This window comes from Nerophis lumbriciformis, linkage group LG06 (assembly GCF_033978685.3).
Source record: "Nerophis lumbriciformis linkage group LG06, RoL_Nlum_v2.1, whole genome shotgun sequence".
NCBI lineage: Eukaryota > Metazoa > Chordata > Actinopteri > Syngnathiformes > Syngnathidae > Nerophis > Nerophis lumbriciformis.
In genome coordinates this window covers 49,528,626-49,545,806 of record NC_084553.2, presented here as the reverse complement: position 1 = coordinate 49,545,806, position 17,181 = coordinate 49,528,626, and the positions used below count along the sequence as shown (strand labels likewise).

Sequence of the window (17,181 nt, the reverse complement as noted above, 5' to 3'; positions counted from 1 at the left end):
ATTTGAGATACTGTACAAATATTTTGGGTTAGGAGCTTCATCACAAAGCTAAACTCGTAAGACAAGGTACCACTGTATTTATATGTCTTACTGAAAGGGGATGAACTCTGGTATGTGCATGAATTTAAATATATTGGTGTTACCTTGGAATCTACTTTATCCTTGAAAAACCTTTAACCTTTAATATTCATAATTTTACGCAAATTAGTTCCCCAACACCAGAAAACACCATATAAATATGTTTCTAATGCATGATCTTTTACTGTGTTACTAACTGGTCACTAAAAATCAATGTAATTACTCTTAAAAAGGCTTTAAAAGTATTTGACAGAAAACATTTTTTTTCATCATTGTCCCATTCTTCAGAAATACAATAGTCTTAGTTTTGAGAATTTTACAAAATATAAACTAGCGTTTTGGATGTACAAGATTTTAAATGGACTTAATTCTCCACTGTTGTGTGAGTTTATTAAACATCCACCACACAGTGGAAAGGTTGCAAGAGCCTGATTGTGTAACACCTTATCAATGCACAACATTCAGTCAATAGCTATTATCAGTAATGGGTACAAACATTTGGAACAACATCCCTGCTCCTATAAGAGAATCAAGAGAGAGATCAGTTCCATCTTCACCACTTGCTGTCAGAGGAGAGTGCAGAACATCCTACGTGACTGTCACCAACTTGCCCATCAACTGCTATACCGGCTGCCCTCTGGCAGAAGGTACAGGTTCATACAGGCCCGAACAACAACCCTGTCTAACAGTCTGTATCCTCAGGCCATAAGGCTGCTGAACACCCCCCATCTACGTTCTCTCTTCCCCCACCTCCCTCTTCCCCCTTTTCATGGCCAATAACCATGCACATCCACCAATAATAGCTCTGAACTAGACTTTGCATTGCCTCCCTCTCATAGCCAATAACCATGCACATCCACCAATAATAGCTCTGAACTAAACTTTGCATTGCCTCCCTCTCATGGCCAATAACCATGCACATCCACCAATAATAGCTCTGAACTAGACTTTGCATTGATGCACTTGTCAACATCTCCATGTATCTGTTACAATGTTGCAAGGACGTCAACAATTGGTAATCTGTTAAATGTTTAGACTTGGTTATTTATGGGGAGTCTGGGGTTTAGGAACATGAGGCACTTTACATCAAACTATGCAGTGTTGATGCTCTTAACTTAATTGTGTTGTTCTTTGTGACAATGACAATAAATTGAATTAAATGGTTCATATGTCTCTAACATGTCAGAGATGTACACAAGGAGAACTGTTTTAAAGTCTATTGTCTGAGCAACAGGAAGCCAGTGCAGTGACCTGAGCACTGGACTAATATGGTCATATTTCCTGGTCCTAGTCAAGATTCGAGCAGCAGCATTTTGGATGTACCTCAACTGCTTTACAGCTTGTTTAGAGAGCCCAGTGATAAGGCCATTACAGTAGTCTAACCTGCTGGAGACAAAGACATGGATTTGTCTTTCGAAGTCTGATTTAGACATTATTCCTTTGACTAGGGGCAATGTTTTTAAGTGGTAAAAAGCTGCTGCTGTTATTTACTTAATGTGGTTGTTAAAGTCTTTGGGTTCTGGCATATTTACATGTTTGATGTTCATAAATATGCACTGTCCCTTTTGAATAGATAGGTAAATGGAAGCAGAATTGTTGTGGGCTTTTACAGTGTATCACCATGTGAGACTAAGTTTATTTTAACATGCATACGGTATCACTGGGTCAGATCTCTTGTTCAAAGTTTCATAATTCAACAAGTGCGCGCTCCCTGTATGTATTGTTAATTGAACTTCAGAATTAATCTGATAATTACCAAATCTCATAACTTTCATCTAATTTGAATGCAGTGATAATTTATTGATATTCATCCATTGTTTTATTCTATTTAATCCACAGTTTACAGTATTGATATGTGTAATAATTGACACTGCTATAGATACTATAGGTATTACCTGCAAACAGTTTGTTTTTTATAAATTAAATACGTTTAACATGTCATTAATATGCAATTGAAACTATTTGGGTCCCAATGCTGACCCTTAGGGGTCACGACAATGACAAGTCTTGCAGATGTACACTATATTAAGTAAGTGTAAAAAAAGACATGGCATCTATAAAGATGACATATAGGGTACGTTTAAAGAGAAGGTGATCACTCCGGACTAAAAAAAAACTGCAAAACACTGACCCAAAAAGAGAGTGGCAGAAGCTGTACTATAATATGGAATTATTATTGCATATTCAATATTATATTTATTGTGTTACTGAATGTATCATTTTAATTTAAATGTTTTTTGTGGGAAAACAATATTTTTAACAGGGGTGATTATGATACCTAATTATGAAAGATAAAACAATTCTAAATAAATAAATACACATTTTTAAATACTTAAATATCTTAAATTAGACTGACTCATACAAAAAAAAAATGTTTTCAGATACCGGTACATCCATCCATCAATTTTCTACTGCTTGTCCCTCTCAGGGTTGCGGGGGTACTGGAGCCTATCCCAGCTGCACTCAGATGGAAGGCGGGATACACCATGGAAAAGACGTTTTCAGATATTTTTTTATTTTTTGGATGGATGGAACTTTAATGTCATTGCACTTAAAAAGTACAACGAAATTCAATTTTTAGTACAAACCTGTCAATGAACACAATTATAGTTACAGGGTGGGCAGAACGGGAACACTGATCGAGTCATGGGCGGCGCCCCGTAAAAAAAGGTCGGACAAATGGTAAACATAAGGAGAAAAAAAGCAAGTCCAAAAACTAAACTCCCGTGGCAAACGCAAACACACATCCAGTCAGTCGAACAAAAGTCAACAAACAACAGTTTGAAAGAATAAGAAGTAGTTTGTTGCGTCTTCGCTGCACTGTTCTTTCAGAGGATTCTCAAAGCAAAAACCTTGCCAAGTCGCTTGCAACCAGTGAAAACAATCCAGATTACAATGTTTGTGTTTGAGCGAGCGAAAACAAATGTTTACTTTATACTCTAATTGTCTGTTTCTCATCCTTAGATTCATCATACTTTGCCATGCAGAGCAGACGGCGTCTCCAGGATGTTGTCCAGTTTGCAATTTAGTCCAAAATCACAAAAGTCTTGAGTGCCCACAGCTCTGCCTGCATCCTCCAAACATTTGTGGCAGCTTTGGGGTACCTTGAACAGCTGCCAGCATTTTCCAATGTGTCGATACACCAGGGCAACGCTTACTCTAATCAGCAGATATATGTTATCATGATTCCAAATAGGTAGATGTCTTCAACTGAAAGGGTCGCCACTCCACGCACACGCCACTCTGCTTCTCTCAAGAATCTGTTGTGTGTACAGCAACAACTGTTCTTTTAGGACAGGCAGGTTCCCCTAAACTCGAGATCTTGTCAATTTCGTTAAAAGGCCAGTTACACCCTGGACAAGTCGCCACCTCATTGCAGGGTGTCGTAAATAATCATGATTTTTTTTAATTTATTGTTGTTTCTTCCTGTCCTATACTCTTATTTTTAATCCACTCCCTTCTTCGGCATGTCTTGCTGGAATTGAACCTTTGTTCTGAGCGCTCCCCCACTACCTGTGTATTCGTCATAATTGAAAATGTATTTTTACCTGCACGTCGCCGCCTGTCTCTGCATCCTGGGTTCACACTGCAAGCCGAAATGTGCCACCGCGAGTGTCCAGCTAAAATGTATTTCTGTCAAGTAAATCTGACATAAAAATCTTGAAAGGCCAACTTTAGAAAGTTTTCCATTACAAATGTGTTGGGACATTGTGGCCCAATCAGTCGCTGGGGCATTTGAATAAATAAATACCGCGCCTCAAGTAAACCTACCGGTACTTCTTAATCCCTCCGGGGAAAAAATTAAATAACAGGCTATAACAACATTTTTTGTGACCCCGAATGCCGGGGAATCTCACTTTTTTTCTTTTGATAGTTGTCTTTTAATAATTGTATTGTTAATTGCTTTATTTTGCCTTGTAAAAAAAGCTGTTACCATTTTTTTGATGCTTTCACCATTTTTTTCTAGGTTTTTTACCCACACAGTGTTCATATAAAGGTGGTGCACTGATAATATGCTTAGAGGCATTAGGGCATCCAATCTGCAGAGATACTCACAGTGTCTTATTGTTTCCCCACAGCTATGAGTAATGCTGAATGACAGGTAAGGGCGTCAGCCATGAGTGGGGCGGCGGCGCGACTGGACAGCTGCTCTGTCCCTCACCTTGACAGGTGTATCCATTGGCCTCTGGTGATGGAATGCAGTGAATCCATGCAGTGGCAGACAGCCCTTGGTGAGGCGACAACAGCACCATCATGGGCAGTGGAAGCAGCAGCGCTTGCAGGTGCGAACAATCTGGGTCTGGGGAGCGGTAGAATTTATACATTCACTGATGGTATTACCTGCTGCTGTGGGCTGTAAGTCTTGAAAACAATGGAAACAAAATTGATGCAACTTGCTGGATTAATATACAATTCTGCACATTTAGATTCACAGTCTTCTAGTTGCCTCATCTTACATAGAAATATTAGCACATGCTTGTACAATAGATGCAATATTTGCACATTCTGAATTCAACAGCATTGCACATACTGAACTGTACTTGACCCTTATCTTGTTGGGCTTTAGCAATATATTGTACAATGCTAGTTTGCTCATATTCCTTCATTCATTCACTCATCCTTTTGTTATGCCCCAATTTAAGTTGTCTATCCTTTTCCAGTATGAGCGGTGTGGAATTAGAAAAGTTCTACATTTGTCATTATTTGAATGTGACTTTGTATATTAGTACATAAGGCAGAAGTGTCAAACTGGTTTTCATTGAGGGGCCACATGGCAGTTATGGCTGCCCTCAGAGGGCCGCTTGTAACAGTGAATAATATATGAATATATACAATTATTTATAAATTGTATATATGTGTTTGTACACTGTAAAATGTGTACATTTTACAGTAAACAATTATATTTTGGTGTTTTATAGCATGTAGATGTAAATGGGAAACAGTACCACTGTTTTTACCGACGGTTGTTGTTTTTACGGTGTATTACTGTAAATGGAAAAACAATACCACAGATTTGTCTTTATTTACAGTACAATTTTGGCGACTGAGCCACCAGTTTTTTTTTTTAAAGTTAAAGTTAAAGTACCAATGATTGTCACACACACACTAGGTGTGGTGAGATTATCCTCTGCATTTGACCCATCACCCGCGCCCCCTGGGAGGTGGGGAGAGCAGTGAGCAGCAGCGGTGGCCGCACCCGGGAATCATTTTGGTGATTTAACCCCTTTACCGTGAAAATCAGTTTTAAATTGCACAATTTGATGGGTAACCTGCTTTCAAATATGAGTCAGGCTGATATTTAGGTACTTATTTTGATGAGGTGGCGACTTGTCCAGGGTGTACCCCGCCTTCCGCCCGATTGTAGCTGAGATAGGCTCCAGCGCCCCCCGCGACCCCAAAGGGAATAAGCGGTAGAAAATGGATGGATGGATGGATGGGTTTTGAACAAGCGATGTTAAAACATGTGCAATTGCATGCAGTGCATGCGATTTTTTTCCCCCCGTCAAAATGAAAAGTTGAATACTTATAGTAAGAAATAGTATATTAATTTTGCTGGCCGTGTAAAAGGATGTTGCAGGCTTTGAGTTTGACACCTGTGACATAAAGTCTCAGGTTTTGAAGGTGCAGGTGTACCTAATGATATGGCTAATCTGCGTGGAACGCTGGTCTCATTTCCTGACGCTAGATGGCGACATTCGCTCACAGCCCAATATCCTGGTCACGCCACCAAGACTAACGGGGCGTACTTATGTTCAACTTGCACATACATGTTTTGTGTAAAAATTAAAAAAAACAAAAACATGTAGTCTTTGGTATGGGCTCTACTTTAGATGCAGCGCTTGCAGAGGAAGCATACCATTGCTGGATATTAATAATGCTGTATTTTGCCCGAAATAAAAAAAATCGCAAATATAGTCTGAATACATTGTTTGGTGTAAACTGTGAAAATATATTCAACGAAGAGGAAGGATCTGGGTTTTTTTTTTTTTTCAGAAAACTTGCAGAAACTTGCCATAATGCGTGATGCGTCACATGTTGAGGCCCTGATGAAACCTTGCGTTCTGATTGGCTGACAGACTTCCTCTCGTGTCACAGCTCGACCCGGCGTATCCTTCCGAGTGCCGGTGCTTAGCGCTCATATATCTTAATTTTCTGACGTTGATTAATACTTACACAAATGAAGCAACCGAAAAACACATACTTACAAATGTGCATGGTATTTTGTTTGGCAATATTTGCTGTTTATGATGATAATAATAAGAGTCGCGTCTATCTCGGATGGATATGTCTCAGCATCCCTACAAAGTAGTTCCGTGGAGTAAGAGAAATAGAGATCACCTTGAGCTGCTGCTGCTTAATCAGTGTTGCCCTGACACTTACATCATCGTACGGTTTTCTGCGAGAGAAGGTGGGTTTAACTAACAACAGCACACGTCTTTTGTCACTATATTGTGGTTAATTTAGTCAATGTGTCGCCTGCATTGTTGTTTTTGTCACATTCACTCTGTAAAATGAGCGGCGTTGCATTTTTTTTCTTCCTCGTGGCAAATCCAAAAGCTTGTATATGATAACCTAAACACTCACTCGGTGTTTGTACTTTAAAAAAAAAAAAATCTATATTGCAAACATATACACCATTTAGAATGTTTGTGGAATAGGTATGTGCAAGTGGACGGACGTGATGAACTTTTCAGCCATCTTGAGAGTCGACATTGCGTGGATGTGACTTGCAGTCACCCAATGACGCAAGTTCGCTTATTTTGTCATGGCCAAATACGTTTTTGTTATTTTGTGTGTCGAAGAAAGCCATGGTATAGTCTTAATTAGAATCACCGAATCTCATTAAGGGTTATTTAGAGAAGAAATAGTAATCGTGATGCAGGCAGAGTTTACCATTGATGATTCGCTTCCTGCTGCTTCCTGTTGTGGGCGTGGCCTGGGTGTCTCCTCGGCCTCCGATTGGTCACTTCTCTCCACTAGCAGTCACTGGCGTGAAAATATGACGCAGTGATGAGATGGTCTCTTGTGTCGCATCGACTGCACATCTTGTAGTCCACAATTGTCGTTGTTTGTGATTGATATATTTTGCATTGTAAATAATAGCAACTAATCGCCGTTTGCCTTAAATATGTCTGAAGTAGAATGTCAGTGTGATTGTGATCACAGCCCCACCACCGTGTCTTTCATGTAAGTGAACCACCACATTATTGAAATGAATGCTCATCGTTGTGTCTTTTAATTATGTCAATACTGTGTGATCAAGCTTATAATAAGTGAAATGACTCGCTTGACTACATTTGAAAGAAGATCCGCAGGTGCCTTGCTGTCAAACAGGAGTACTGGTGTCATTTATTTCTGTGATGTAGTTAGAATCAAAGCTAATTGGCCTTTTTGGGTATTAGATGACAATAATCCCAGGATTGCACGTTTTTGAGGGTCATTGTGCCCCTCTTAATGATCCATTTTTTAAACTGAATGTACAGGACATAATCTTTGTGTTGGTTTTAGTCAACATTTGCGTCCTATGTGTAATCTGCTGACTAATATCAGACAAGTTTTTTTATCAGTTTTATGCCCCGCCACCCCGAAAGGGACAAGCGGTAGAAAATGGATGGATGGATGATGTACAGTACTGTATCAAAGTCTGTTTGTTGGAAACTAAGCACATCAATACATTTGATCCTTTCTTGTTAGGCAAACTAAATGGTAAATGGGTTATACTTGTATAGTGCTTTTCTACCTTCAAAGTACTCAAAGCGCTTTGACACTATTTCCACATTCACCCATTCACACACTGATGGCGGGAGCTGCCATGCAAGGCCCTAACCACGACCCGTCAGGAGCAAGGGCGAAGTGTCTTGCTCAAGGACACAAAGGACGTGACTAGGTTGGTAGAAGCTGGAGATCGAACCAGGAACCCTCAGGTTGCTGGCACGGTCACTCTCCCAACCTCCGCCACGCCGTCCCCTTACCCTGGCTTAAGTAATTTATGTACGGTAATACCAAAATTTAAAAATAAGTTTCCTTATTTTCTTTGTTTATAAACTGTGCTGATTAAAAGTAGAAACCTTTTAATGAGTAGGACCTACTTTCAGTTTAGGACTAAGTGGAGATCAACCGATACAATTTTTCAGGACCGATACCGATTGTTAGAAGTCAAGAAGGCCGATACCGATATTTGGAGCCGATCAGTAAGCTGCTGGCTTTAAGTTGTTGTTTTTTTTAACATTACTTTGACGAAACGTTGGGCCAGTAGCGACATAATGTTTAATGTGCCCCTAATATTGTGGTTATTTTAGCACCTAACAATATCAGGGGAATTTACAAACACTTTTATTACGTGTGATTAATGCTGCAGGTCAGAGGAGCATCAACATTTGCATTTCAAAATATGGGAAATCTCCTGGTAAATATATGGGATTTCTCTACATCACAATAACTCGCCATTTCCTCAGTTTTATAAAACTATATGTAGCAGTTTATGGATATAATACCTTGTATGGTTTCCTTCTGAGAACCTCGGAAATTTGCGAACGTTTAAAATAAAATAAATTCTGGACTCCTTTACATAGCTTACTGTATAAGGTAAGGCTTTCCTTGATGTTACAGTAAGTATGAGAAAGCTGCCTCCTCTTTTTTTACTTATATAATTAGTCTCCTATTTCTCAAATATATTCACACTAAGTTAGTTTTTTTGGCAGAGATATATTTTCTGTCATCATGTCCATCAATGTCTGTCACTTTGTTTAATTTATTCATGGAACCTGAAACTTGCCGTGCTCAATTAATGAGCCCACACTCCAAGTGCTGCAGATAAAGCCTTGATCGTTGCAGATAAAGCCTTGATCGTTGCAGTAACGAAAAACAGATTGTAAGACACCGGTAAAGGGACACAAACTGGATTCTCATCAAAAAATGCACAATTTGAAGGCTAAGCATAGAGATACACTGTGTGCAAGCGACCAACACTGCACCAGGGTAGAGATATAAGGGCTGGTGCTTTAGCACTAATTGTTTGTTTATTTTTTATATACTAAATACCGGCATCATAAGTGTATATACTTTATCTGTTGATATAGTTAAGTTGTAGTTGGGGAAAAAAAGGCCAATACTGATATATGTCACAATGCATAATATTTGCACCGATAATCGGTCAATCTGTAGCTCTAAGACTTGTCATCAGAAGTTATAGGATAGGATAGAAGAGGATGGACTTTTTTGTGGCCCACAATTGGGAAATGATATAGTTGCAATGCAAATACAAGGTCTACAAAATCAAAGAACATAAAATACATTAAAAGAGCACAGAGCTCATGCAACCATATGCCACCATTTATATGTACTATTATGTTAGATCCACTATGGATTGGACTCTCACAATATTATGTTAGATCCACTCGACGTTCATTGCACCTGTTGCCCGGGGGGTCCCCCGTCCCCCGTCCCCTCCAAGGTTTCTCATTATCATCTCATTGGGTTGAGTTTTTTTCTTGCCCTGATGTGGGATCTGAGCCGAGGATGTCGTTGTGGCTTGTGCAGCTCTTTGAGACACTCGTGATTTACTATATAAGTAAACTTTGATTGATTGCTACATACAGCTACAAAAGTAAAACACAACGTCAATACATTATGAATTAATGATTAATTATTACTACATTATAGTCAGCATCACATAATTAATATAAAATGGAACCCAGTAGAGAGTCTTGGGTGCCCACCACCAAACGAGGCCTGAATTTTGTCATCAAGAATTATGCTTCATCCTACTCTTTTCTCCAAGATGAATTTGGTCAAAATTGGCAGAAACATGTTATAAAATCACTTTCCTTCATCTGGTGAAATGTATTGGTTCAATCAATCAATGTTTGTTTATGTAACCCTTAAACACAAGTGCCTCAAAGGGCTTCATAAACCACAACAACATCCTCGGATCTGAACCCACATTCGGGCAAAAAAAAAAATCAACCCAATTGGAACAATGAGAAACTTTGGGAGGCACCACAGATGTGGGGACCTATAGGGAGGCCGGCAGGGGGATCCTCTTGCAAGTAGACAAGACAGCAGCGCAGAGACGTCACCAACTGGTGCACAGAGGAGTGGTCCACTTGGAACAGCTAGCGCGGCATTTGTGGAAACTGATCCGTGGCCACCTGAAATACTCTCCACGCAGGAGAGGGGGGCGGAGCAGAAAAAATAAGTGGCTGGTCAAGTCTTATTGAAAAGGGGTATATTTAAAGGCTAGAGTATTTAAAAGTTTTAAGATGTGACTTACTACTGAGGTAGCATCTCTGTTATCGGTAGGGCATTCCAGAGTACTGGAGCCCGAATAGCAAAGGCTCTAGAGCCAGCAGATTGCTTTGGGATATGGGAATTACTAAAAGTTCTTTGAACACAGATTTCTGGCCAAGACATATGGTACAATACAATCAGCAAGATAGGATGGAGCTAGACTAGTAGAAGTAATTAAACCTTAAAGTCGCATCGTAAGTGCACAGAGTGCAGGTGAGCCAGTATAGGCGTAATATGATAAAACTTTCTTGTCCTTGTCAAAAGTCTAGCAGCCACATTTTGTACCAACTGTAATCTTTTAATGCTAGATACAGGGAGACCCGAAAATAATGTTACAGTAATTGAGACGAAACCTAACAAACACATGAATATTGATCTCAGTGTCACTGTTGGATGAAATGGGACAGATTTTAGTGATGTTACAGAGATGAAAGAATGCTGTTTTAATATCACTCTTAGTGTGTGTATGACTCAAACGAGAGAGTTGAGTCGAAAATAATGCTGAGATTTTTCACAGAGTTCTTTTTTTTTTATAACTGTTTTGCTCTCAAATTTTAAGGTAGTATTCATAAATAAGTGCCAATGTCTATCTAGCATGACCGATAATCAACATTTCCGTTTTCTTAGCATTACGATGCAAAAAGTTACTGGACATCCATTGTTTAATTTCATTAGGACATACCTCCACGGCCAAGAACCGAACCCTGTGGTTAAGAGGTTCTGCATAATCATTCTAATCAGTAAACCTAATTTTTCTAGTCAGCTTTGGTTATGGTAGAACGGCATTTTCTGGTTCTCTGGTTATGAGCGTATGTATCTTTGGCTTGTCTCCCATTTGCTCTTTCTCTGTCTACCAAACCAAATTTCAATCAAAGTTTATTTATATAGCCCTAAATCACGAGTGTCTCAAAGGGCTACACAAGCCACAACGACATCCTTGGCTCAGATCCCACATCACATCAAATTTTGCAGTTCTTTACCACTATAGCCTAACAAGAACACACGCGCATGAAACCCGTGTGCTATCTCCTTTACCTGCACAATTTTTACATTGAATGACTGTGATGTGATACCTCCTTGGCAGTTATACATGTTAACCCTCACTAAATGGCTCAATGAAAAGACTCAGAAAAAAATCCAAAAAGTTTAAACCCACATAACCCTTGTTCCAATAAAGACAAGTCATATAATTCATGTGAGGTGAATTGTAAACACGCAAGCTTGTAGATAATTGATATGCCATCATGTAAAAGTGATAAATGGGGGAGGGGGAAAGGTCATTTAGTTTTTTAGACAAATGGTTAAAATATTTACTGTTTGTTCTTTCAGATTTGTATTGTGTAAAAAAAAATACTTACATTTTCCTCCGGTATTTTTTATGTCGTAAACTGACCAAAAACAGTTTTTAATCATCTCAGAAATATTTCTAAAGTGAGAAATTTGTTGTTAAAATTGGATCTCGAAATGATCATTCACTTTCATTTCGTCTCGCATTGACTATTGCAATTCTCTTTTCACTCTCTTCAACAAGTCCACGCGAAAGAGACTTCAGACGGTACAAAATGCGTCTGCCAGACTTTTGACCGGTGCACACAGAACAGCCCATATCACCTACGTTCTATCCAGTCTTCATTGGCTTCCAGTTAAATTCCGCATTGAGTTTAATATTTTAGTCCTGACATTCTGTGCGTTGCGTGGTGGGCCCCTCAGTACATCACTAACTTGCTAGGCCCCTACTCTTCAGGGCGAAGCCTCCGGTCTTCAGGCCAGGGTCTTCTAAAGATCCCAAAAACTTGTTTTAAAACCCGTGGAGACCTGGCATTCCAGGCTATAATTCCCAGACTGGAATAATTTGCACCAGTCCCTCCATGATCTTGACTGTATTGAAACTTTTAAGAAACATTTGAAAACTTCTCTTTTTAGTAAAACTTTAAGTTAATGCACCTTTTAACTATCATTTTAATCCACTTTGTATCCTTTTTGTGATGTTGCCCCTGTTTTATTTGAATTGTTGTTTTACTTCACCTATGTTTTGTACAGCGCTTTGTGATTTTATCTGTGAAAAGCTATTTATAAATAAAATGTACTTACTTATTATATAATGTTAGGGGAAACATTGGGAATAGACATTTTACTAGCTTGTTACGGTGTAAACCTACCATAAATATCTGGTCTACAATTTGTCCCGCCATGCATCGTATTGGATTTCTACAAACACATTCTACATGCGGTACGTTATTATTAGCCCTAGACTGTTTTTAGGTGCCAGGGGTGTTGGGTAGTGAGATTGTGCGGCCATCGCATCGGGTCATGGAAATTGCCTCATCGTAGCGTGCGCTCTCTTTGACCGTCATTATCACAGACCCAAGGATTTTTTTGTTGAGCTCCTGAAGGTGAACTGCTTCATCTGGGAGTATTGCTAGGACTTGTACTGTGAGATGTTGTAGTTTGCGAATGCATAGTGGTGGAGGCTCCAACACACTGGGGTTACTCTGGAGGTCAGTGGCCATGGTGTGCTTCTTTGTCCCCAAGAGGACCAGGAAGATCTACTGGGGGTATGTAGTGCCTAAAAGCCATATTGTATTACGCCAGTGTTGCGTCAGAGTGCTTGGTAGGTGACACCAAATGTCATGACGCCCTGACTGCATTGCTCCCGCCTGTGATTGCATTCGGGTCTATTATCAGAAAAGTGATAAGGCACGTGTTTGGAAGATAGAAAGTCATGATCGAGTGTGTTTTCAAGAGACACTTCACCACAAAGAGTTAGGAAGGGATTGGAAGAGATTATTAGAAGCCAGGTCTTAAAGTAGCCTCTCATCTGTGTCAGGGTGACTCTGGACACCTATGTATGCCAGTGCAGGCTAATGGCTTTTCTGGGGACTGACATGCAGCCATGTCTCCCAGAGGGTGAGCATTTCCTGTTAATTATGTAACCTTTGTTATTCCCATAACACCAAGTAGGTGGTAACATGCAGGATTAAATGGATAAAAGACTCCTGTGCACAATAAATGTCCTTTTTTAGTTATCCCCCCCTCCTTTTTTCATATTCCCTCTGCAAGTCAGATTATGTGCAGTAGTTTCACATAGTGTCTGGAACCATGTGTTGTCATAAATAAAACTTATTACATATTGTATTGAGAATTCTTGACTCCACTTGGTTATGTCTGTCCCCCTTTACAAACGTTTTATCTTTTAAAAAGACTCCTGTGCAGCACCTTATCTTTGAACACTACTGTAAAATTAAGATTAACAGATGCCATGTCTGTTGGGCAGGAGATGTCGTATAGATTTCTACTATAGTGTGTTACAAAGTACTAAAATGTAGTCATTATGGTATCAACAGTCTTACAGTGTTACCAGTTGACCGGAATATTATGTTTAATATAACATCCAATCTAAAAACTTCCTGTTCTGTTAGTGTCCTTGAACTTTGCTGCCAAATGTCAGCTTTACAGATGCTATCTTTGCAGTGCACTAGGGCTGCAGCTATCGAGTATTTTAGTAATCAAGTAATCGGTCAAATCAAATAAAACCTGGCCTCAATGCGTCTTTTAGAAAAACACAGTTGAAATAAACAATTAACTTTTAGTTTTTCTTTTTATAAATGCACATAACACTAAAAATTCAAATTAACCAAGCCTAAAACCAGGTAATAATAACCAGATAATAAAGAAACAAACCCAACAAAAAGCCTCTTTGATAATTTACGGTAAATTGAGAGACAGACTTTTGCCGTGTTTCTGCTTGTTTGCTGGTCTTAAATATGAACAGTGCTTTCTGGTAATGCTGCACCATTACACTGCACACCAAATCAGAATTTTTGGCCCTTAAGTGACACAGATCTGATTTTTTTTTTTTTAATCATTTTAAATGCTCCAAAGTGCTTCAAATCTCATCTTTTGGCATCAGATTCAGGCCACATCAGGATGTAGTCCTGAATCCGATTTGAATCTGATCTTTTCCAATGCAACTTCAGTCTAAACTCAATGCGACCTGAATGTGACCCGAATGGGACTTTTTCGTCAGCTTCAGACGAGCTATGTCATTTGTGTGTGCCGGAAAAGACGCAGTCCCCAGTGGAAGTGGGTGTTAGTGCGCAAATAATAGGCTATATGTAATATATGAATATATATTTTGATTCTAAAGAAATAACGATTGTTGAAAGACCGCAATTGACGCTGTGGCGCGTTTGCTTACATGTGAGTTGAAAAAGTAGATCTACACTGTGATGTCCGCGTCACCTCAACTTAACAGCCATATAAAGATCACAACCCTCCCAAATATATTCCACTATATACATCTATTCATACATTATATTACTTGAATTTACTATTATGTAATAAAACACTAATTTTTAAAGTGTTGCGACTTTTATTTTATTTTTTAGTTGTAGAAACTTCCTTCCGGTCAACTTGCTTTGTTTTCACTTTATCGAAGTGTGCATGCAATTAATGTTGATGCCACATTGGCGCCTGTGCGCGTTTACACTGGAGCAATCTTGCAGAAACAATGTCTGTATTTTATTCAATAGACAAACCATTGAAGCAACAAAATACAAATATATAAGCTTATTTTCTAATCAAATTAATCAATGCATCATTGCAGCCCTGCTGTGCACATACTACTACTGTGACACATGAGCCACAGTTAAGGTAATTGCAGCCATTAAAGGGGAACTGCACTGTTTTGGAATTTTGCCTATCATTCACAATCCTAATGTAAGACAAGAAGACATATTTTACTTTTTTTATGCATTCTAAATATTTCAAAAATGCGATCAAAAGTACACTTACAATGAAGCTTATGGGAGTCGCTCTATTCTGCCTTTTAAAAGCCCTTAAAAAATCCAAACACTTCCATTAAGGTTTTATATACATGCATTAAGTATGTATGTATTGTAGTAACGGGCACATTATTAATAACATTTAATATTTCCATATTTTTAAATAATTTTAAGCATAGGCTGTGCAATATTTTATTTTTCCCACTACTTCACTAATTTTTACTCAACTGCAGACTTCATGAGAGCCAACAACCATGATAAAACATAAATCAATCAATCAATGTTTACCGTATTTTCCGCACTATAAGGCGCACCGGATTATTAGCCGCACCTTCAATGAATGGCATATTTCATAACTTTGTCCACCAATAAGCCGCCCCGGACTATAAGCCGCGCCTACGCTGCGCTAAAGGGAATGTCAAAAAAACAGTCAGATAGGTCAGTCAAACTTTAATAATATATTAAAAACCAGCGTTCTAACAACTCTGTTCACTCCCAAAATGTACGCAAATGTGCAATCACAAACATAGTAAAATTCAAAATAGTGCAGAGCAATAGCAACATAATGTTGCTCGAACGTTAATGTCACAACACACAAAATAAACATAGCGCTCACTTTCTGAAGTTATTCTTCATTCGTAAATCCTTCGTCTTCGGTGTCCGAAGTGAAAAGTTGGGCAAATTTACGATCCACTGGCAGATGTTGGCGTCGTCTGGCGCTGCCTCCTCGTCTTAGTGAAGGTGTGTTCGCCTTCTGTCCTCCATTGTTCCCACGCAGTTAGCAGTCTAGCTTCGAATGCCCTGTTGACACCAATATCTAGCGGCTGGAGGTCTTTTGTCAATCCACCCGGAATGACGGCGAGTATTGAATTAAGCGCGTAAGCGTGTCTCTCAATGTGCTGTTATGAGCTAGCAAATATAACAACTACACTACCCAGCATGCAACGATAGTTACGAGCATGCGCGGTAGCCCTGAGAAGCGTTGTATGCTGGGAGTTAGAATGTGGTTATGAGCACGCTGTAAGTAAACGTTGAGAACTCAGTTAACACGCCTCGTCTGCATTATTTATAATTAGACAGACAACACACTTAATAGGAGCCATTTTGGGGTCTTTACATAAACACACAAATGGAAATGAAACGTCACATATCCCAGCATGCACCGCGCGCTTCTTCGTCCTCCACTGTTCCCACGCAGTTAGCAGTCTAGCTTCGAATGCCCTGTTGACACCAATATCTAGCGGCTGGAGGTCTTTTGTCAATCCACCCGGAATGACGGCGAGTATTGAATTAAGCGCGTAAGCGTGTCTCTCAATGTGCTGTTATGAGCTAGCAAATATAACAACTACACTACCCAGCATGCAACGATAGTTACGAGCATGCACGGTAGCCCTGAGAAGCGTTGTTGTATGCTGGGAGTTAGAATGTGGTTATGAGCACGCTGTAAGTAAACGTTGAGAACTCAGTTAACACGCCTCGTCTGCATTATTTATAATTAGACAGACAACACACTTAATAGGAGCCATTTTGGGGTCTTTACATAAACACACAAATGGAAATGAAACGTCACATATCCCAGCATGCACCGCGCGCTTCTTCTACGGGGAAAAAAGATGGCGGCTGTTTACCGTAGTTGCGAGACCTAAACTTTATGAAAATGAATCTTAATATTTATCCATATATAAAGCGCACCGGGTTATAAGGCGCACTGTCAGCTTTTGAGAACATTTGTGGTTTTTAGGTGCGCCTTATAGTGCGGAAAATACGGTACTTATATAGCCCTAAATCACAAGCGTCTCAAAGGGCTGCACAAGCCACAACGGCATCCTCGGCTCAGATCCCACATTAAGGCAAGGAAAAACTCAACCCAATTGGACAATGAGAACCCTTGGAGGGGACCGCAGATGTGGGGACCCCCCCCCTGGGCGACCGGTGCAATGGACGTCGAGTGGATCTAGCATCACTTACCATACAATGTCTGCTGTCATTAGGTTGCCAACTGATAGAATCTTGTTATAATCTTGTTTTA

General features: G+C 39.5%; 2 protein-coding genes across 5 annotated transcripts in view; both read left to right on the top strand.

Annotated features, from left to right (window-relative positions):
• Positions 1 to 5,432: 5,432 nt before the first annotated feature.
• LOC133608890 (UDP-glucuronosyltransferase 2B37-like) overlaps positions 5,433 to 17,181 on the top strand; it is a 696,509-nt gene continuing 684,760 nt past the window's right edge. For both annotated transcript variants that reach the window (XM_061964519.2, XM_072913386.1), the window contains exon 1: positions 5,433 to 5,516. The gene's annotated coding sequence lies outside the window, so the exon portion shown is untranslated. The remainder of the gene's footprint in view (positions 5,517 to 17,181) is intronic.
• Positions 6,327 to 17,181, top strand: part of pkma (pyruvate kinase M1/2a) — a 35,024-nt gene continuing 24,169 nt past the window's right edge. Inside the window, exon 1 of one of the 3 annotated variants that reach the window (XM_061964492.2) lies at positions 6,327 to 6,487. Coding sequence is in view for 2 of the 3 variants with exons in the window: in XM_061964491.2 (XP_061820475.1) it covers positions 7,208 to 7,266 (59 nt within the window). In the remaining variant the exon portion in view is untranslated. Of the gene's footprint in view, positions 6,488 to 7,103; positions 7,267 to 17,181 lie in introns of those variants that run through there. The other 2 variants (XM_061964491.2, XM_061964490.2) reach the window with 2 other exon arrangements.